The sequence below is a fragment of the Mytilus galloprovincialis genome, chromosome 3 (assembly GCF_965363235.1).
Source record: "Mytilus galloprovincialis chromosome 3, xbMytGall1.hap1.1, whole genome shotgun sequence".
NCBI lineage: Eukaryota > Metazoa > Mollusca > Bivalvia > Mytilida > Mytilidae > Mytilus > Mytilus galloprovincialis.
Genome location: NC_134840.1, coordinates 5,253,055 through 5,275,198, shown reverse-complemented (window position 1 = coordinate 5,275,198; position 22,144 = coordinate 5,253,055). Strand labels below are relative to the sequence as shown.

At 32.0% G+C, this 22,144-nt stretch overlaps 1 protein-coding gene across 2 annotated transcripts in view; it reads left to right on the top strand.

Annotated features, from left to right (window-relative positions):
- Positions 1-22,144, top strand: part of LOC143067018 (symplekin-like) — a 43,568-nt gene that overhangs the window by 12,096 nt on the left and 9,328 nt on the right. For both annotated transcript variants that reach the window (XM_076239948.1, XM_076239947.1), the window contains exons 12-23: positions 343-427; positions 1,917-1,981; positions 2,382-2,499; positions 3,092-3,178; positions 4,844-5,042; positions 5,647-5,728; positions 6,518-6,631; positions 6,999-7,067; positions 17,369-17,447; positions 17,754-17,847; positions 18,366-18,435; positions 20,090-20,198. In XM_076239948.1, coding sequence (XP_076096063.1) covers positions 343-427; positions 1,917-1,981; positions 2,382-2,499; positions 3,092-3,178; positions 4,844-5,042; positions 5,647-5,728; positions 6,518-6,631; positions 6,999-7,067; positions 17,369-17,447; positions 17,754-17,847; positions 18,366-18,435; positions 20,090-20,198 — 1,171 coding nt within the window. The remainder of the gene's footprint in view (positions 1-342; positions 428-1,916; positions 1,982-2,381; positions 2,500-3,091; positions 3,179-4,843; positions 5,043-5,646; positions 5,729-6,517; positions 6,632-6,998; positions 7,068-17,368; positions 17,448-17,753; positions 17,848-18,365; positions 18,436-20,089; positions 20,199-22,144) is intronic.

Here is a 22,144-nt window from a genome sequence, read left to right as displayed (position 1 = left end):
ACTTGTCAATGTTCATGGTGATTTAGAGCAGTGACTGGTATTAAATTGGCCTCAAACTAACCTCTAGATGTTATCCATATAAAAATAAGGAGAAGTGGTTTGGTTGCCAGTGAGACAACTATCCACCAATGTTCAAATAAATTGGATGTGAGCAATGATAAGCAACTGTATAGCCTTCAACAATGAGAAAAACCCATGCCATATAGTTGACTTTAAAAGGTCCCAACATCATTTATTTAAACTTCATATCTTATATTATTCATGATTGTTTTTGATAACAACTTGAAAAGGGCATTGTTAACATTTCTACCTCATTATGAGAATTGTGTACTTTTTTTATAGCAATCAGATACCAGTAAAGAGGATGGTAGTGCCTCACCAGAATATCAACCCACATCACCAAAACAGACTATACAGACAGTTGTTGGTGAGTACAATATCAACCCACATCACCAAAACAGACCATACAGACCGTTGTTGGTGAGTACAATATCAACCCACATCACTAAAACAGACCATACAGACAGTTGTTGGTGAGTACAATATCAACCCACATCACTAAAACAGACTATACAGACAGTTGTTGGTGAGTACAATATCAACCTACATCACCAAAACAGACCATACAGACCGTTGTTGGTGAGTACAATATCAACCCACATCACCAAAACAGACTATACAGACAGTTTTTGGTGAGTACAATATCAACCCACATCACTAAAACAGACTATACAGACAGTTGTTGGTGAGTACAATATCAACCTACATCACCAAAACAGACCATACAGACCGTTGTTGATGAGTACAATATCAACCCACATCACCAAAACAGACCAAACAGACAGTTGTTGGTGAGAATACTATAGAAATAATATGTATGCTGATGTTCTAAGACTTACCATTACCCATAGTCCCTAGTATTTCAAAATAATTACAGTGGATAATCCTGTTTATTAGCCCCCTACTCTCTGTCTGTTCATCTTTTTTCCGTCATGCTGGAAGATAATGATTTTATAATTGGTATATATTTATCATGACAAGTTACAGATCAAGATCAAATTTTGTTCCAGTTTATTGATTTTGTGCAGAGTTATGGTCCTTGGACTTAGAAAATTCACATAAATAATCAGTTTTCCACACTTTTTTTTATCATGCTTGAAGATATTGACTTGATATTTGTTATAAATTTATACCATGACTGGTTATAGATAAAATATAATGAATGTTTAACCAGTAGGGGACTATGTATTACCATGCAATACTCTCAGAATGCTTGTTTTCTATTTTATTTATAATTAAATATGTATACAGTAAACTCATGCAAATTAGGTACCCAAAATGTCAGCAAAAAATATCCCATTACCCAATATATATTCAATTAGACAATAAATGTATATTCATTGAATATTCTGCAATAATGAGTAAACCTTATCCTGAGCTGTTACTTGTCCTGACCACTGCTATGTATATAAAAGGGTTGGGAGATATTGTTATCATGTACATCACCACTATGTGTGTGTAAAAAAGTCATCAGCTGGTTATGTTATGCTAATATTTGATCCTACTTTATTAGAATAAATCATTTGATTACACAATAGAATTATCATTAAACATATAGGGAAGGGTTTTGTGTACTGAAATAAGACTACAATAGCCCATAGAATTTGCTGATATCTGATTAAGTAGAGTCTACTGGATATAGTCTGGTTGCTACAGAACCAAAATTTAAAGTATAGTGCCACAGTTTTTATGTTATCACTGCAGTCACATTGTTTGATTAACTTTTAGATCTTTATAACATGTGTATGTTAAGACCTTTTTGATAACAGGTTTCAGATGTGAATACATAACTAGTGTCCTCTCCTAAGGTTTCTAATAGAATAATATACTGACCATATGTTTACTGTGATTCACAGGTGGTTTAACGGCACAGGAGATAGAAGATCATATAATATCTAGACCATCCATGCCAGCTCCTATGGTGAGTAAAATGATGAGTAATTCATATTATTGAACACATTCTGTTAGCTGTGTAAATTGTAATGCAATATTCTAATGTATAGAAATTATACATGTTGAAAGAAACATTTTGACCATTTTTTTGAAGGTGTAAAATTTCTAATGAACTGTTTAATTCTAAAAGTAGGTAACATACATTGAAGGACTATCTCATATAAGACAGGTGTAGGGGGAAAATCCCTTATAATATCAGGGAGAGTGTTAAAAGAAGTCATCCTAGAGTGTTTTATGACATGAAAGTACAATTCAATTGTTTAAAAGAGTAAAATATATTTTATTATTAGGTGCGATTACATGTATGCAAACATTGTGAATGAGCAGATTTTTTTCTGTGGATTATATTGTTAATTTCTACTTTTCAGCTTCCTGTCAAAAGAGGAATAAAGATATTCAAACTTGGAGCCATTACACAGCCCCTAGATAGAGACCGGTTAGATAACATGACTGCTAGTGCCTTTAAAAGAATACTTAAAGCTGAGAGTGAGTGAGATTAAGAATGAAAATCAGTGAGAATTCATATTGAACATGTTGTTTTGTTAATGTACTGTACATTATAAGAGCATTTACAAATCTTCACTTTTTAACTTTCCTTGACAGAGTAAAAAAGGGAGACATAAGTATGCTGTTTCCATTATTGTCAACAATGTATTACTTTGTGATTAGGTCAGTGTATTGGGAACCATTGTATAGTTTTTAATTTTAAAAACGCATTATTATATGCAAAGTTTGTTTCATTAAACATTTCGAAATTCTGTACTATCAAAAGTACCTGTTCAGGGAGTACTTTTAATATTTAGTATCGATAAATTATCAATATTTGGTATGTTGTTGTATTAGCATTGACTCATCTCATTCCCATGAAGTATTGGGATTTCATTTCAACTTTTGCATTTTACTATCAAAATTACATTAAGGTGTGGCATATCTCTGTGTCAACACTTTATTATTAAGGTGTTTTTAAATAATTGAAAGAAAGTGTTATCTTGTATAAAGTATTAGTTATAATAATTCATGTATTGCACAATTAACATAATGAAAATTAGTTTTTGCAAAATAATATTTTATTTTTCAGAAAATGCTGCCAAAGGAAATGCTTTACAAGCTAGGACTAAACTGTTGGCTAGTTTGACATCTCAATTTGGTGGAGAACTCAAAAACTGTAGGTTCTTACTTGTATTAAATAGAATAAGAAAAAAGACATACTTATTACTTAAAGTTCTGAACAGACCAAATAAAAGAAGAGTAACATAAGAAAGAAAATTGAAAATATTTACTAAAATTGAGAATGGAAATGGGGAATGTGTCAAAGATACAACAACCCCATCAAAGAGCAGAAAAAGCTGAAGGCCACCAATAGGTCTTCAACTCAGATTAAATGATTATAGCACCAAAAATTGAACTGTCACTATCATTGTTTAAAATAAAGTGTGTCAATGTCTTTATAGACTTGTACTTACCAAAATATAAAACGTTTTTCTATATGGGCTGTAAATTCAAAAATTGTTTGCTGGCATTATTTGACATGAATTATTTAAGAAATAATTCTATTCTGCCATGCTCTATGCTCATTTTAACATGGGTAGGCATTATATTTGTTAATATCTTAATACCGAGCGTTAGCGAGGTATTAAATGTTTACAAATATAATGCCTACCCATGTTAAAATGAGCATAGAGCATGGCAGGATAGAATTATTTCGATTCTAATAGGAATATTTGAACTTTTTCACTTCGAAGCGGACCTATAGTAGACGCTCGTAATGTCGCCATATTGATTTCATGAACCAAAAACGTTATAGAAAATCAGCAGTTTATCAATAAAAAGAGAACAGAAACATTTAAACTTACTTTTAGAATGTTATTATTTAATTTCCTAGCGAGCAACACCAACAAAAATGTCCTTTTTATGCCCCACCTACGATAGTAGAGGGGCATTATGTTTTCTGGTCTGTGCGTCCGTTCGTTCGTCCGTCCGTCTGTCCGTCCATCTGTCCCGCTTCAGGTTAAAGTTTTTGGTCAAGGTAGTTTTTGATGAAGTTGAAGTCCAATCAACTTGAAACTTAGTATACATGTGCCCTATGATATGATCTTTCTAATTTAAATGCCAAATTAGAGTTTTGACCCCAATTTTACGGTTCACTGAACATAGAAAATGATAGTGCAAATTTCAGGTTAAAGTTTTTGGCTTCAGGTTAAAGTTTTTGGTCAAGGTAGTTTTTGATGAAGTTGAAGTCCAATCAACTTGAAACTTAGTATACATGTGCCCTATGATATGATCTTTCTAATTTAAATGCCAAATTAGAGTTTTGACCCCAATTTTACGGTTCACTGAACATAGAAAATGATAGTGCGAGTGGGGCATCCGTGTACTGTGGACACATTCTTGTTGATTTCTGTCGTTGTTCAAAATTCATCTGACGTTGCAATTTCATTTGTGACGTCAATCACGTGCAGCCCATGTTCTATTTGAATTAGAACATGGCTTTGTACCCAAAGCTTAAGAAGAACGTCATATTAGAATTAGAAATAATGAATATAAAAGCACGATGAATTATTACGATTTCATCAAATGCTTCATACAAATAATTCTTTAAAATTTTTAAAAAATGTGAAATTTCATTTTTCCAAACCTTATCCAGTGCAATTTTCACACAAAAAAACCATTTCAAAATTAGTAAATAACAGTGATGAAATCTACGTACATAAGCAGATATTTCATTTTTTTAAATTTTCACGTTGCTTTTAAATAATTTTGTACAAATAAAGTTATTTATGTCTGTAGAAATAGAAATTTATTATTCTAATAAATCTTAACATTTTTCTAGTACTTCAGGAATATATATTTGAAGACTTGAGGACACATTCAGATCTAGCATTTGCCTGGTTATACCAAGAGTATGCTAATTGTCAGGGATTTTGTGCCAGTAGTCTAGGCAATGAGAGGTTGTCTATGGCTAGCTATGATGAATGTTTGACCAGATTATTGTCTGGGTTGATGGAAAGACCAGAACATCCTACTCAGGGGTAACCAATACAAACTTATTCTCTATATATATATATATCAGTTTATCTGACACAATTATAGGTTTGAATGTAGTTTTCAATTTAGACTTGTTCATATTTTTTCCGTTCATCCTATTTTGACACTTTAAATTATAGAGTCTATCCTAAATTGAGGTAAATTATATGGCCTTCCAAATACTGTTTCTATCCCTAACAGATACGGATATATGATATATGATTCATTTAACATCACAATCATATTTACATATATATATATGGTCTTCAACACAGAGTCTTGGCTTTCACTATTAAGTCAATACATGAAATTCTAAAACAAGTTTTAAATAAAAAAAAAACAAGTATCACCAAACTATTCTGAAAAACTGTCTTAAAAAAGATCCTTTGCTGAAAAAAGATAACACTATTTCAAGTTGTCTTCAAATAAGTCATGTTAACAATTTTAAATGGTAAAATCAATTTGAAAATTTGTATGGTAGAATTATTGATTCATGAAAATGAAAAATGTTTGTAGTAATAAAGGAAATTTTTATATATCAATTAGGTACATGTCATTTAGAACTTTCTAAATAATTGTAAAAATGCTCACTTATTTTTTCCCCAACAGATTGTTCCATCGATTACTACTAGAGGCTCCAGCAATTACAGATAATGCTTTAGAGATACTGAGGAGGTTCTTTGTTGATGAGGTATGTTCTCCAGGTAGAGTGCTTGCAGGAAGCTAACTGATAAGCTGTAGAACTTGGATAAACACATATAAATGGGTCCACAATAAACATAGATACCATTGATTTAAATGTAGAACTTGGATAAACACATATAAATGGGTCCACAATAAACATAGATACCATTGATTTAAATGTAGAACTTGGATAAACACATATAAATGGGTCCACAATAAACATAGATTCCATTGATTTAAATGTAGAACTTGGATAAACACATATAAATGGGTCCACAATAAACATAGATTCCATTGATTTAAATGTAGAACTTGGATAAACACATATAAATGGGTCCACAATAAACATAGATTCCCTTGATTTAAATGTAGAACTTGGATAAACACATATAAATGGGTCCACAATAAACATAGATTCCATTGATTTAAATGTAGAACTTGGATAAACACGTATAAACGGGTCCACAATAAACATAGATTCCCTTGATTTAAATGTAGAACTTGGATAAACACGTATAAACGGGTCCACAATAAACATAGATTCCATTGATTTAAATGACTAAAAAGACCAGGATTCAAATCTTTAAAATGTGCTTATAAATGTCTAAAGGACTGAACCTTATTCTCCCAATTGAAGATGGTATCAACTTTATTTCCTCATTTACAAACCCTTGTTAAAAGGGAACAAACTACCAGAAGAACTTTGGGTTACTACTAGACTGGTTTTATTTCCATATTTCATGAACATTTAATTATGGCATATCAATTTACAGTGACAATTGTATTTTTTTTTCAGTCAAAGGTTGTTGGAGGTATGAACACATTAAAGGACCTGATTCTAACTCGACCAGAACACAGATTAAGATTTTTAGGCATATTGTTAGAATCATGTTCTCATGAAAAGCCTGAGGTATGTTACAAGTTATATTATTATAATAATAATTCCTTTTTAGGATTTGAATATATTCATGTGAATTTGGGAACTATTTTAGCAACTGCATTTTTCAGCTTTTAAACACATAGTAATACATATTTTTGTTTTGTTTATCTTTGACATACACATTAAGAAAAGGTTTAATATGCAGTAAAAGCATATTCCTGCAATACTTGTATATAAATTAAAACTATATATTTTGAAAAACCTGAAAAAATAGTATTGAAATGTAATTGCTAGAACTTCATAAAGGAGAGTTCATGAATTACAAACAAAAAATGGTGCAATAATTTCTAAACTGAAGTTATTCCTTGAGTACTAACTTATGAATTGTTAATTACAGGTCAGAGGTGTTGCCATCAGAGTCACAAAGAAATTATATGAGAATGAGAATCTTTGTGGTCCTATTGAGGTGAGTTAAGGGGAACTTATCTATTGACAAAAATATGTCATTCTTTGATACCTAGGTATTTATTATACCCCCGCTTTGAAAAAAGGGGGGTATACTGTTTTATTATTATACCCCGGCTTTGAAAGAAGGGGGTATACTGTTTTAACTCGGTCTGTCCATCCATCCATGCGTCAGTCCGTCCGTCCCATGAATATTTTCGTTGCATTTTTCTCAGGAACTACTTGACAAGGATTTCTGAAATTTGGTTTCAGGGTTTATATACGTCAGTTATACCGTGTGGTGTTTTGAGATTCATCACTCGACAACTTCCTGTTTACCCAACACTTGTATCATTTTACACATAATAGCCCAGTTGAAAATTTTGTTACATTTTTTCTCAGGAACGACGACAAGAAATTCTGAAATTTGGTTTCAGGGTTTATATAAGTCGGTTATACTGTGTGATGCGTTTTCAGATTCATCACTCAAGAATTTCCTGTTTACCAAAATATTTCGGCGGAGGCAGGGACTAAACTTAACTGTTTTTTGTCTAGGGGCCAGCTGGGCCCCTAAGATATTTTTTTCAGGGGCCCAGTTGAAATTTTAGGAGCCCAACCAATCTTTATACAAAAAGACTAAATGAAAATAAATTGAAAATAACTTTTTATATACTTACTAACAGTGTTCAGGTGTTCCAGCTTGAAACTCAGGGCAGAAGGGTGATAGTGCTCCTAAGTAAGGAGTTTTATAAATAAAACAGGTGAGATGGGAGAGGATTATATTATTTTGATGCAACAATACATTGCATATATTGCAGAAGCTTAGAACTGTTACTTTTTTTCTCCATAATTACCAGGCTTCTCACAAAAGAAATCAAAGTTACTCAATTTTATTACGGCACAATATATACACAAGACAAACAGATATATTTCACAGCACAGGACAAACACTCGACTATACCACTGACAGTCACATATAACATGTAAAGTTAATGTTAAAGAGCAAATATAGCGTCTAGCCATTAGAAATGATAAATATATTCATCAAAACAGCTCGAATAAACACATGAGCTAGCCACAGTATACACAAGCACATCTTATAAATAAGTACATAAAATACATTAAAATTCATAACTAACACAGTTCTATGCGGCGGGTGGGAGGGTAAATAATTTCAATGAAAAATTTCAAATGTACCGCGAATCCCGAAACAAAGAAATATATATGAGCGTCCTGTATCCAGGTAACAAATTGACCAATCAAAATAAGGAATACTCGGAACAATTTCTTCCGAGTAAATGTAAACAGTGATTCACGTGGTAATTATCCATTTTTAGCTCACCTGGCCCGAAGGGCCAAGTGAGCTTTTCCCATCACTTTGCGTCCGTCGTCCGGCGTCGTTAACTTTTACAAAAATCTTCTCCTCTGAAACTACTGGGCCAAATTGAACCAAACTTGGCCACAATCATCATTGGGGTATCTAGTTTAAAAAATGTGTGGCGTGACCCGGTCAACCAACCAAGATGGCCGCCATGGCTAAAAATAGAACATAGGGGTAAAATGCAGTTTTTGGCTTATAACTCAAAAACCAAAGCATTTAGAGGAAATCTGACCGGGTTAATATGTTTATCAGGTCAAGATCTATCTGCCCTGAAATTTTCAGATGAATCGGTCAACCCGTTGTTGGGTTGCTGCCCCTGAATTGGTCATTTTGAGGAAATTTTGCTGTTTTTGGTTATTATCTTGAATATTATTATAGATAGAGATAAATTGTAAACAGCAATAATGTTCGGCAAAGTTAGATTTACAAATAAGTCAACTTGACCGAAATGGTCAGTTGACCCCTTTAGGAGTTATTGCCCTTTATAGTCAATTTTTAACCATTTTTCATAAATATAAGTAATCTTTTAGAAAAATCTTCTCCTCTGAAACTACTGGGCCAAATTAATCCAAACTTGGCCACAATCATCTTTGGGGTATCTAGTTTTGAAAATGTTTGGCGTGACCCGGTCAACCAACCAAGATGGCCGCCATGGCTAAAAATAGAACATAGAGGTAAAATGCAGTTTTTGGCTTATAACTCAAAAACCAAAGCATTTAGAGGAAATCTGAAAGGGGTAAATATGTTTATCAGGTCAAGATCTATCTGCCCTGAAATTTTCAGATGAATCGGTCAACCCGTTGTTGGGTTGCTGCCCCTGAATTGGTCATTTTGAGGAAATTTTGCTGTTTTTGGTTATTATCTTGAATATTATTATAGATAGAGATAAATTGTAAACAGCAATAATGTTCGGCAAAGTTAGATTTACAAATAAGTCAACATGACCGAAATGGTCAGTTGACCCCTTTAGGAGTTATTGCCCTTTATAGTCAATTTTTAACCATTTTTCATAAATATAAGTAATCTTTTACAAAAATCTTCTCCTCTGAAACTACTGGGCCAAATTAATCCAAACTTGGCCACAATCATCTTTGGGGTATCTAGTTTTGAAAATGTGTGGCGTGACCCGGTCAACCAACCAAGATGGCGGCCACGGCTAAAAATAGAACATAGGGGTAAAATGCAGTTTTTGGCTTATAACTCAAAAACCAAAACATTTAGAGGAAATCTGACATGGAGTAAAAATGTTTATCAGGTCAAGATCTATCTGCCCTGAAATTTTCAGATGAATCGGTCAACCTGTTGTTGGGTTGCTGCCCCTGAATTGGTAATTTTGAGGAAATTTTGCTGTTTTTGGTTATTATCTTGAATATTATTATAGATAGAGATAAACTGTAAACAGCAATAATGTTCATCAAAGTAAGATTTACAAATAAGTCAGATGACCGAAATGGTCAGTTGACCCCTTTAGGAGTTATTGCCCTTTATAGTCAATTTTTAACCATTTTTCGTAAATCTTAGTTATCTTTTACAAAAATCTTCTCCTCTGAAACTACTGGGCCAAATTAATTCAAACTTGGCCACAATCATCTTTGAGGTACCTTGTTTGAAAAATGTGTCTGATGACCTGGCCATCCAACTAAGATGGCCACCACGGCTAAAAATAGAACAGGGGTAACATGTAGTTTTTTGCTTATAACTCTGAAACCCAAATCATTTAGAGGAAATCTGACAAGGAGTTAAATTTTTAATCAAGTCAATATATATCTGCCCTGAAATATTCAAATGAATTGGACAACAGGTTGTTGGGTTGCTGCCCTCCAATTGGTAATTTTTAAAGAAATTTTGCTGTTTTTGGTTATTATCTTGAATACTATTATAGATAGCGATAAACTGTAAACAGCGATAATGTTCATCAAAGTAAGATCTACAAATAAGTCCACATGACCTAAATGGTCAATTGACCCTTTAAGGAGTTATTGCCCTTTATAGTCAATTTTTAACAATTTTCATTAATTTGGTAAATTTATGTAAATTTTTACCAAATATTTTTCTCTGTTACTAATGGGCAAAGTTCATTATAGATATAATTGTAAGAAGCAAGAATGTTCAGTAAAGTAAGAACTTCAAACACATCACTATCACCAAAATACAATTTTGTCATGAATCCATTTGTGTCCTTTGTTTAATATGCACATAGACCAAGGTGAGCGACACAGGCTCTTTAGAGCCTCTAGTTATAAAATCAAAAATTACACAATTACCAGGCTTCTCACAAAAGAAATCAAAGTTACTCAATTTTATTACGGCACAATATATACATAAGACAAACAGATATATTTCACAGCACAGGACAAACACTCGACTATACCACTGACAGTCACATATAACATGTAAAGTTAATGTTCAAGAGCAAATATAGGGTCTAGCCATTAGAAATGATAAATATATTCATCAAAACAGCTCGAATAAACACATGAGCTAGCCGCCAAGCCAACGGCCGCCAAAAAAAACAAACAAACAACTGTGTTGAACAAAGAATTAAGCAGATTAATTTTAACTATCATATAAACAATACACAATTTAAGCTTGTTAATCTAGCATGCAAGAAATAATATCAAGCAAAAACTAAATAATTAAAGCAAGCAAGGAAGAAACAATATCAACCCTGAACATAAACTTTTCTCCATACAAGAAACAATATCTCATATGAAAAGAAACAGCACCCAACAGTGTGAACAATACTCACTGAAAAGAGTCCCTTACCTGCAATATAAAATAAAAATATTAGTACATATTAATATAAATAAACCTAACTACATCTTAACCAAACAATCTTAAATAATACCAATACATATTAAGGAAAATAAAATAAAAATAATCCAAATTTTAGTATGGAAGAAATAATATCAACCATAAACTAAAAAAAACCAAAGGAAGTATGGTAGAAACATGAAATTCAACCATATCTAATCCTTTAACTCCACTTGAGAAATTCATCTCAAATGACAAGTTAACCTATCTAAATTAAATGAGCAACCCTTCTTTTAAAATATAAACCTAACTGCCTTGTACCTTCACAATTGAGATGTAAACCACCATCTTTATACGCAAATAGCTCCACCTTTGGCTTTCCACATTTCAAAAAATATCTATACGAATGAATGAATTCGACTTCATAACTCAAACATAAATTTAACAAAGCCATATTAACATCCTTTATCTTCTGACCTGTTTCCTCAAAATCAACAGGACGCGGAAGAATACCAGACAAAGCAATAACCATAAAAGGAAACAACAACTTGGCGGTAGAAATTAAATTACAATAGGCAGACTTAAACTGATCAATAGTTAAAATATGAATATCATTGGTACCACAATGAATAACTAAACATTTATAACCTCCATAAATACTCCCCTTGTTCTTGTTAAGCTGATAGGTTATTTCTCCAATGGAAGCCCCCCGAAACGCATAAACATCCGCATTCTCAAGCTTCACATATTTTGCAATTGAGTCTGACACTATCAGAAAAGTTCCTGGTTCTACAAAGAAACGATTTATATTAGTAATCTAACAAGGAACTCTCTTCGACATCATTTGCGAAACTTGCAGTTTCTGTTCCAAAGTAAATTCTAAATACTTTTTATAAGCATCACTATGCCAATCTCCATGAAGTTGAATTAATTCCGTAGAAACCTCAGCATCAAAAGCTAATGTTGCCCCCCCTCTTCTAAAACTATGAGTAGAGTAAAATAAAGAGTTACGACCTGTTCTATGTATTAAATATCGAAGCTTATTTTGATACTCTTTATAAGTAATGGGTAGAATGCGCCCCTTTTTAACTTTACAAAAAGCAGGATCCTTTTTAACCGCAGGAATAGCTTTGATCATATTCTTGTATGCATTAACCGGACATAAAATACTCCCCTGAATACTAGAAATGGGAATTCTCAACTTTCTTTGTCCAAACTGAATTGTTTTAGACCATTTCAAAATAATTATTAAAACATCATTCTCAATAATAATATCCCCTCTACATAATTGCTTATTTTCATCAAATTCTTTTTCTGAATTTGGAACAAGATTAGATTTTCTACTCATCATAAAAAAGGCTAACAAAAACAAACTCCAGAAAGTCTTATCCTGGTTGTCATTTAAATCCATAAACTCATAAATTTGTTTTAAAATCAAAGGAGTTATAGGAAGTGCTTTCCTTGGTAAATAAGGATTTAATCTCTGTAAACCTTTCAATGTAAGTTTTAACGAAAAACTTTGTAAATAAGGAAACTCCAAATCATTGTATAAATGCAATAATCTTACTCCATTTAAATAATTTTTAATAGAATTCACCGATTTAAAAGACCTGCTCAAAAATTGAGCATACAAACACACAGTATTCAAAGATGCTGGTAAAAATTTAAAACCAAAATAAATACAAAATGTTAAAAAAGTCCTCCACTGAACTTTAATGTTTTCAAAAGTGCCATGAGCAAAGGCCGACTTGCACGATGTCTGTTGATCCACTTTCAACAAATTCAGCTGTAAATCTACAATAAATTACCAATCATGAGTAAACTGAAAAAGACCTGAATAGACAAATTTCTCAAAACATTTACCTAATCTCACAACAGGCAATTCATAAAATAAGTCTTCAAATATTGAATCAGAATGCCACCTTGACAAAATATCTGCTGTTCTATTTTCAACTCCAGGAAAATGAACAGCCTTAATTTCAAAATTATACTTTGCAGCATAAAACAAAATTTCTCTTTAACAACATTGCATATATGCATCTCTAGTACAACCAGAATTCAAAACCAACACAGTAGATTGATTATCACATCTCACTAAAATCTTTCTATTTACAAAATGTACACTCCATACTTTAACACAAATCATCAAAGCAATCAATTCAAATTGATTTATATGTAAATTCAAATCCTTCAAAAAGGAAGGAAATTGAACATGAAAAAACTCTCTTTTTTCAAGAAACCAACCTCCACATCCACTCAAAGTAGCATCTGTCTCCAATATTTCATCTGGCTGAGACCAATCATCTAAAGCCATCATAGAAACACCATTGTAAGACTTTAAAAAATGATACCACCAAAATAAATCTTTCCTTATATACAAAGGAATAATATGGTCACATTTGTCATCTGGTAAACTACGAAGCCAAGTAAGCAACCTAGAAACAAAAAGCCTTCCTGGTCTTACACAGTTAGATACAAAATGTAATTTACCTAACAATGACTGTAACTGTTTAACTGTAGCAACCAGTAAATTTAACCAAGTCTTTACCAACAATAAAATCTCTTCAACTCTCTCAGTTGTTACTGAAATTGTAAGTTCCGAAGTGTCAAATTTCACTCCTAAAAATGTCATAACTGTACTTGGAGAGCTCGCCTTCTCCACTGATTCTTCAAGACCACAACTGTCTAAAAGTCTACCTAATAAATCAAATACAACATTTGCATCTTCTGAATTTTCTGCTCCAGCAAAATCATCTAAATAATTTAATAATAAATAACCAGACTGCTTCATCATGTAAACTACAGATGAAGTCACTCTCTGACAAATATGAGCTGATGACCTAAGTCCCATACTTAAAACTCTATCTAGAAAAATGTGATTTTTCCAATGAAATCCAACAAAATTAATATCTCCAGGATCAATTGGAATTTGGCGATATGCCCGCTTCAAGTCCCTCTTAAAAATACCACAATTTCTACCTTTTAACTTAATAAGATTAACAAAATCATCTACAGATGGATAAGTCAAATTAACTGACTCACCCAAATAAATATCTTTATCAATACCTGCATTAATACAATTTTCAGAAGGAAAACTTAAATCTAGTATTACCCTTCTTTCACCTGGTGTACTCTTTGGAACTGAATTTAAAGGAGATAACACTAATGAAGAATATATAAAAGGGTTCACTTTTAAAGGCCCAATAACAGCTTTATATTCTAACTCGTTTTTCAAATACTTCAAAATGAAATCTGGAAAATCTCTGGCCCCACTATGATTACGCGGTTTTTTGATATCTACTATATCACCTGCCGTATAACCAATAGGAAAATAATTTCAATGAAAAATTTCAAATGTACCGCGAATCCCGAAACAAAGAAATATATATGAGCGTCCTGTATCCAGGTAACAAATTGACCAATCAAAATAAGGAATACTCGGAACAATTTCTTCCGAGTAAATGTAAACAGTGATTCACGTGGTAATTATCCATTTTTATAAAATCAAAAATTACACAATTGTTAAAATTAAAAGCATTTTATAAGTGCCCCCATGTAAGGAGGATCATAAATACAATAAGTAAAAACAGGAAGTACAGTCTTGTTTATGTTCAAATACAAATTTCTCTGATTCTTCTTTAAATGTATGTTCATGGTATGAATCAAAACAGTCTTTTTAATAAAGCTTATGATATTTAAATTAATGCCACCAGAAATGTATTATAAGATTTGACAATATTTATTTTAGGTTATTTCCTGCCAAAATTGTCTCCCTTCAATTTTTTTCAACTTCCTGTTGACCTGACAATATGGCTGTTTTTTTTTAATAAATACTATCTCAATCCAAGCCATCCTCTAATAGTGTTGATCAAAATATATTTTGCAATAAGTTTAAATTGAAGATTGGATATCAAACTTAATATTGGAATATTTATTTACGAGACTGCGTTCGTTTTTACATTTGTAACAGGAGACGGTTTAACCTCTGTATTTTTCTATGTATAAAATATCTTTCTTTTATTAACTCTGTGTTTTATTTGTTAAAGTCAGCTGTAATGTATATTCAGCCTCTAAAGCTACAGATATTTCTACATTGTAATGACGAGTTCCTTTTTATCGTGTGTCTAAATCAACAATACTGTGAATACGTGTGTCTACTCTTCGAACCCACCTTTACCTATAAGTACGCCGACAAATCAATACTTGACATTGACCTCAATATCCCTAAGTTTTAACTACAAATTGACACACCTGTAATCGGACAATTATATTAAATCAAGCGTAATTGATCTTATGGCTCGGAAATAATTAATTTCCGAAACACAAGTCTACTTGATATTTCCGACTATAAATTGTATAAAACCGTCTGTTAACCTCATGTAAAGGTTCGAACCACTGGGCCCTGAGTCTCCTTGGCTGAAGAGATCGAGATAAGTAAGTTTATATAATTTAATAAGGTCTCTCAAAATATCAACAGATGTAAATAATATTGCAATAACAATACAAAGTATCAAAGTCACATAAAATATTACATTGTAAAATAATGTAAAAGCTCTTGTCAAAAATGTAAAATGAATATTAAGTTTCGGCTTCTAAACGAATGGGATTTTACCGTAAATACCCTAAACTATTAAACTCTATCGTAATCTCATTAAGTATTAAATTCAAACCCCCAAAATATAAAAGATACTTTACTAAATTCTTACTAGAACACGCTATGGACTAAAACCGGACCAAATAAAGCAACAAAGAATCACCCTGAGAAATAAAGCATATCGGTTTTATTCAAACCAAGTTGCAGTGTCTTATTCAGACATCGGGGTATAATACACCCGTAAGCCCTTAATAATAAAGATAAACAACGGCGGTTTTATTCAAACCAAATGTCGATTATGTCTTATACAGACCTTGGCTTTATACGATCAAGCGGCCGAATTAATAAAATATCTACTTTATATACTAATTACAGGTAAAGAAATAACAACTTTAACCAACCGCATACTTCGATACAAACTTGTATATAAAGGTGCACTCGAAAATATTTTATTCTAAACAACTATTGATTACTACCGAGAAGAAAAGAAAAGCTTTTAATCATTTATCTTATGTAAAACACTGAGAATCCTTACTGATTAACCAATAGAAATCAACTACACTTTTTAGTTTACCCTGGATACGAACATGTAAGCAAAATAATAACAATGAAAATGAATTGTAAATTGAAATAAGCCATCCTACATATAATTTTAGATATATAAAAACCGATTCCGCTACACATTAAGTATTTTTTTGTAAAAAGCGATTCAGGGAAAAGTTACCGTCAAACACAGGCTTGTAATGACCCCGAGGACAATTAGAAAACATCCCTTTCGCAATGCTTATTGACCAGTTTAGAAGAAAACACTATTCAATAATGAAATAATCGTAGAAAATTTAGCAGAGTTAAGAAAACATGCTGATTGAAGGAGGTATAGTCACTTCGGATTGAAAACATAGCTGTTCGACTGGGTTTAGGTTATTAGAAAGAACCTACTGGTTTTTCGGTAAAAAGAGGGTAAATGGGATTTACTTCAAATTTTTTACAGTTGCCAGCTGGGCGATCAGGATGACTAAATATATCCGCCCAGCCGAAAATCTGGTCGCCATGGGCGACTGGGCGAGCGTTAAGTTTAGTCCCTGGGAGGTTTCATCAATGAGCAGTAGCTCACAGTTTTACTTGTTACCTCTTTTTTCATTTTCCAACCTGTATAGTGAGTATTACAGGTTACCTTTGTCTGATTGTCCATCCATCCAAAAATAAAAGCAGTGTCAGATCCAGGGTGTGTGTGTTTCCAGGTGTTGGACACTTTATTTTGCTGGTTTGTGAGTTTGTCTGTCCCCTATAGGAATAAGAGTTGTGTGTCTAGATTAATATTAACGTGACTTAATATTTTAGATACCCACCACAAAAATGTCTGCAACCAATATTAAGAAGAATATCTCTGTGATATCACAGTTACATTTTTATCCAAAGGTGCTAGATAGTATCACTATTTGCTGATAAAAAAAATTAATTTAGGTTTGATTAATTTAGATATTTTTGGGAACTATTAGAATACAAATAAATACTGTTACCACACTTATTAAAAAATATGTTTGGATTTGTATGTTGTACTTCATGCTAATAAAGTTTTCCTGAATTTTTTCAGAAATATGCTCAAAGAACACTGAAATTATTGTTAGATCCAAAACCACCTCCAGAAATATTTGGTAATTTAAGAAACAAAGGTAGTTATAAATGATTAATTCACTTGACTCTTTAAAGAAATGAATTAATAAAACTCATTGGTTCAACGTTGTATTGTTACAAACCTTTATTTATATTTGCATATTCACATTAAATTTTGGACAGTAATTTTTTTATTGTAGAAAAGTAAGTCTAATGGAGATTCAAATAACTTCACTTTAAATTCTTCTATCTAGGATTTTTATAAATATGCCTAATTTAAAAAGAAATTATTCAAGTTATTTGATTTTTTAATAAGATATACATTATATAAAAGTTTGGTTTATATTTAATTAATAATGTTTCAGAATTTATACCAGATGCATGGACAGAAGATGTCATTAAAATGTGTTTATACCTGTATCTTGGTCTTCTGCCTTGTAACCACAAACTCATTCACGAGTAAGTTATTTGAAAAGTACATATACACTTAATCACAAGTAAGTTATTGAAAAATACATATACACTTAATCACAAGTAAGTTATTGAAAAGAACATACACACTAGCTCATGAGTAAGTTATTGAATAGTGCATACACACTAATTCATGAGTAAGTTATTGAATAGTACATACTAATTTGTAAGAAAATTATTAAGTAGTACATACACAACTATTCATGAGTAAGTTATTAATAATACATACAAAATAATTCTTGAGTCAACTTATTAATAGTATAATTTAAACTGATTCTTGAGTATGTTAATAAATAGTATGTGTACACTGACATAAGATATGATATAGAATATATACACTGATTTATTAGTAATTTATTAAAGAAAAATAAACACACTTATTCACAAGTAACTCATTAAAAGAGTACATACACACTGATTCAGAAATAAGTTAATTAATAGAACTCCATACATCTGACAACTTATATAATAGATCCAGTTGACATAAACTTTTTTTATTCCAACAGATTAGCCGTAATTTATACAGGTGCCATTGCTGATATCAAACGTACAATCCTGAGAACATTGGAGACACCTGTAAGTCAAATCTTAATTAACAAAACATGTACTTTGTAATACTGTGGAAGTATTATTTACTGATGGGTTTTGTAAAATCATAGTAGTTGATTATCATTAGCCTACTTCATGGAATCATTGGTCTATGACTGTTTTGTGAAAGTATCATAGGACCATGCCTCCTTCCTGTACGTAATTATATGCAGTTCCTTTGTGGAAGTAACATAGGACCATGCCTCCTTCATGTACGTAATTATATGCAGTTCCTTTGTGGAAGTATCATAGGACCATGCCTCCTTCCTGTACGTAATTATATGCAGTTCCTTTGTGGAAGTATCATAGGACCATGCCTCCTTCATGTACGTAATTATATGCAGTTCCTTTGTGGAAGTATCATAGGACCATGCCTCCTTCCTGTACGTAATTATATGCAGTTCCTTTGTGGAAGTATCATAGGACCATGCCTCCTTCATGTACGTAATTATATGCAGTTCCTTTGTGAAAGTATCATAGGACCATGCCTCCTTCCTGTACGTAATTATATGCATTTCCTTTGTGGAAGTATCATAGGACCATGCCTCCTTCCTGTACGTTATTATATGCAGTTCCTTTGTGGAATTATTATAGGACCATGCCTCCTTCCTGTACGTAATTATATGCAGTTCCTTTTGTGGAAGTATCATAGGACCATGCCTCCTTCCTGTACGTAATTATATGCAGTTCCTTTGTGGAAGTATCATAGGACCATGCCTCCTTCCTGTACGTAATTATATGCAGTTCCTTTGTGGAAGTATCATAGGACCATGCCTCCTTCCTGTACGTAATTATATGCAGTTCCTTTGTGGAAGTATCATAGGACCATGCCTCCTTCATGTACGTAATTATATGCAGTTCCTTTGTGGAAGTATCATAGGACCATGCCTCCTTCATGTACGTAATTATATGCAGTTCCTTTGTGGAAGTATCATAGGACCATGCCTCCTTCCTGTACGTAATTATATGCAGTTCCTTTGTGAAAGTATCATAGGACCATGCCTCCTTTCTGTACGTAATTATATGCAGTTCCTTTGTGGAAGTATCATAGGACCATGCCTCCTTCATGTATGTAATTATATGCAGTTCCTTTGTGGAAGTATCATAGGACCATGCCTCCTTCCTGTACGTAATTATATGCAGTTCCTTTGTGGAAGTATCATAGGACCATGTCTCCTTCATGTACGTAATTATATGCAGTTCCTTTGTGGAAGTATCATTTACTGATGGGTTTTGTAATGACATTGTAGTTGAGTATCATTTGTTCGGGTCTTCCTCAAGGAAGTATCATTGGTCTATGCCTGTTTTGTGGTAGTATCGTTGATCTATGACGTCTTTGTGTAGTTAATTATGTGCCGTTTCAGACTTCACACATAAAAATTGCATTCACCAATATAAAATTTATTGGAAATTTTGATTTACAATGATATGAATGAAAATAGATGCCCACATTTACAACAATAAGTATTTGTCTTGCATTCACGTGGTTGTAAGTGTTGCTCTCTACTTATTGCAATATTGCAGTACATTCAAAATTTAAACCTAATTCCAATTAGTTACATCAAATCAAAGTGTTTAGACTTTATGACTGAAGCTACAATTGAACATATGTATTTCATATAAACTGGTAAATAATTTATAGGTAAAAGGTATGGGAATGCAGTCTCCAGAGTTACTGACCCTGGTAGAGAGCTGTCCCAAAGGAGCAGAAACACTGGTTACCAGGGTTATACATATACTAACAGATAAAGGTAAAATCTTAATTCAATACTAGCTGTCAGTTATACATATACTAACAGATAAAGGTAAAATCTTAATTCAATACTAGCTGTCAGTTATACATATACTAACAGATAAAGGTAAAATCTTAATTCAATACTAGCTGTCAGTTATACATATACTAACAGATAAAGGTAAAATCTTAATTCAATACTAGCTGTCAGTTATACATATACTAACAGATAAAGGTAAAATCTTGATTCAATACTAGCTGTCAGTTATACATATACTAACAGATAAAGGTAAAATCTTAATTCAATACTAGCTGTCAGTTATACATATACTAACAGATAAAGGTAAAATCTTAATTCAATACTAGCTGTCAGTTATACAGAAACACTAGTTACTAGGGTTATACATATACTAACAGATAAAGGTAAAATCTGAATTCAATACTAGCTGTCAGTTATAAAGATAACAGTATTTTTTTTACTTCCATTGCCTCGACATTGACAAGTCATAAGATATAACATTTCTTGCTAGTTTAAGGCAGCTTCATAGTTGCTAAATAGTTTTGATCAGAATAGCTTGAGTTCATTGTAGTTTATCAAGATCATAGTCCTACCATTGTTTATATTTATAAGTACCATTATTGTTTTGTCTGTAGACAGTTAGGCAAACGGAATAAGCATCTGCCCATGGTCTTTCTCACAGGCATAAATAGGTAAATGGGATATATATATGAGATGACCATGATTGAATATTTGACCACTTTCTGAGACTGAAAACATAAATATGTTGAATGACCAATATTTTGTCAGCCACTCATGTGATAAGCTGTAACCTATGTGTACTTTTTGATGGTCAGATACATACTTCCTATTTACATTGCTTTAAATTATGAATTGGATTACACATAGCACAACAGTGTGCACTCTTTGTTATTTTCTTTCATTAATTGTTCAGTTTGAGGCACATTTGTTGGTTCTGTCAGCTTTTGCTTGTTTCTGTTGCATTAGTAAAAAAAAACTTAGTGAAATCAAAGTTTTAGATACTTTGTACCGGTAGTTCTTATTAATAACAATGCTTTACTTTTCTGTTTGTTAGTAGAGATCTAAAAAAATTCTTGAAAATTATAATAACTCAGCAGGAATTTTCCAACAAATCATTGCTTTGTAGGAAAAATACTTGTCACAGAAAGTAAAGTTTATGATATTATCAGATATGTGACAGTTCATCATCACTACTTAAGGGGGCTCACGGGTCTAAATTATTATTTTTTTCTTAATATAGGATTTCGCTATATTTTTCTATAAATGAACTTTATCTTATACTTATAAATAGAAAAATAAAATAAAAAAGGGGTCACCGTTCATTTACGCTCACAATCTGCCTTCAAAAGAAGCGTACATGTTTATAAAGGTACTTTTTTTCTGTTGAACTAATAGGAGAAATAGGGCTAATATCGAAATAAAAAAAGAACTAAATTACAGAAATCACTCAATTTTTACAATAGTTTAGTTTAAGTACAGCTTATTTGAAAATAATAATCAATAATATAGGTCACCAATGAGTTAAAAAAGATATTTCAATTTTAATGCCTAAAGATGGCATTTTTGGACCAAAGGGAGATAATTTGGCACTTAATCAATGATATATACATTTTATAAGTCATCTGGGACCAAACCGAATTGATTATTTTGAATGATTTTTGTACCATGTGATAAAGTAACAACTAATAAAGTAATAAATAAAATGATGTTTAATTTTTTTCTGAAATTTTTATACCCTTGAGCCTCCTTAAGGTGGTACCCAACACCTTGACTAAAATTAATTTGGCTCGTTTAATTTTCATAAAATTTTGACAAAGCATTTACTTTGACTCTTTGCCAAAAAAGTAAAAATTTCCAAAAATTTGAACCAATCAATTTATCAGAAAAATTACACGGGTTACATAGCAGTTTGGCAAACACTAATT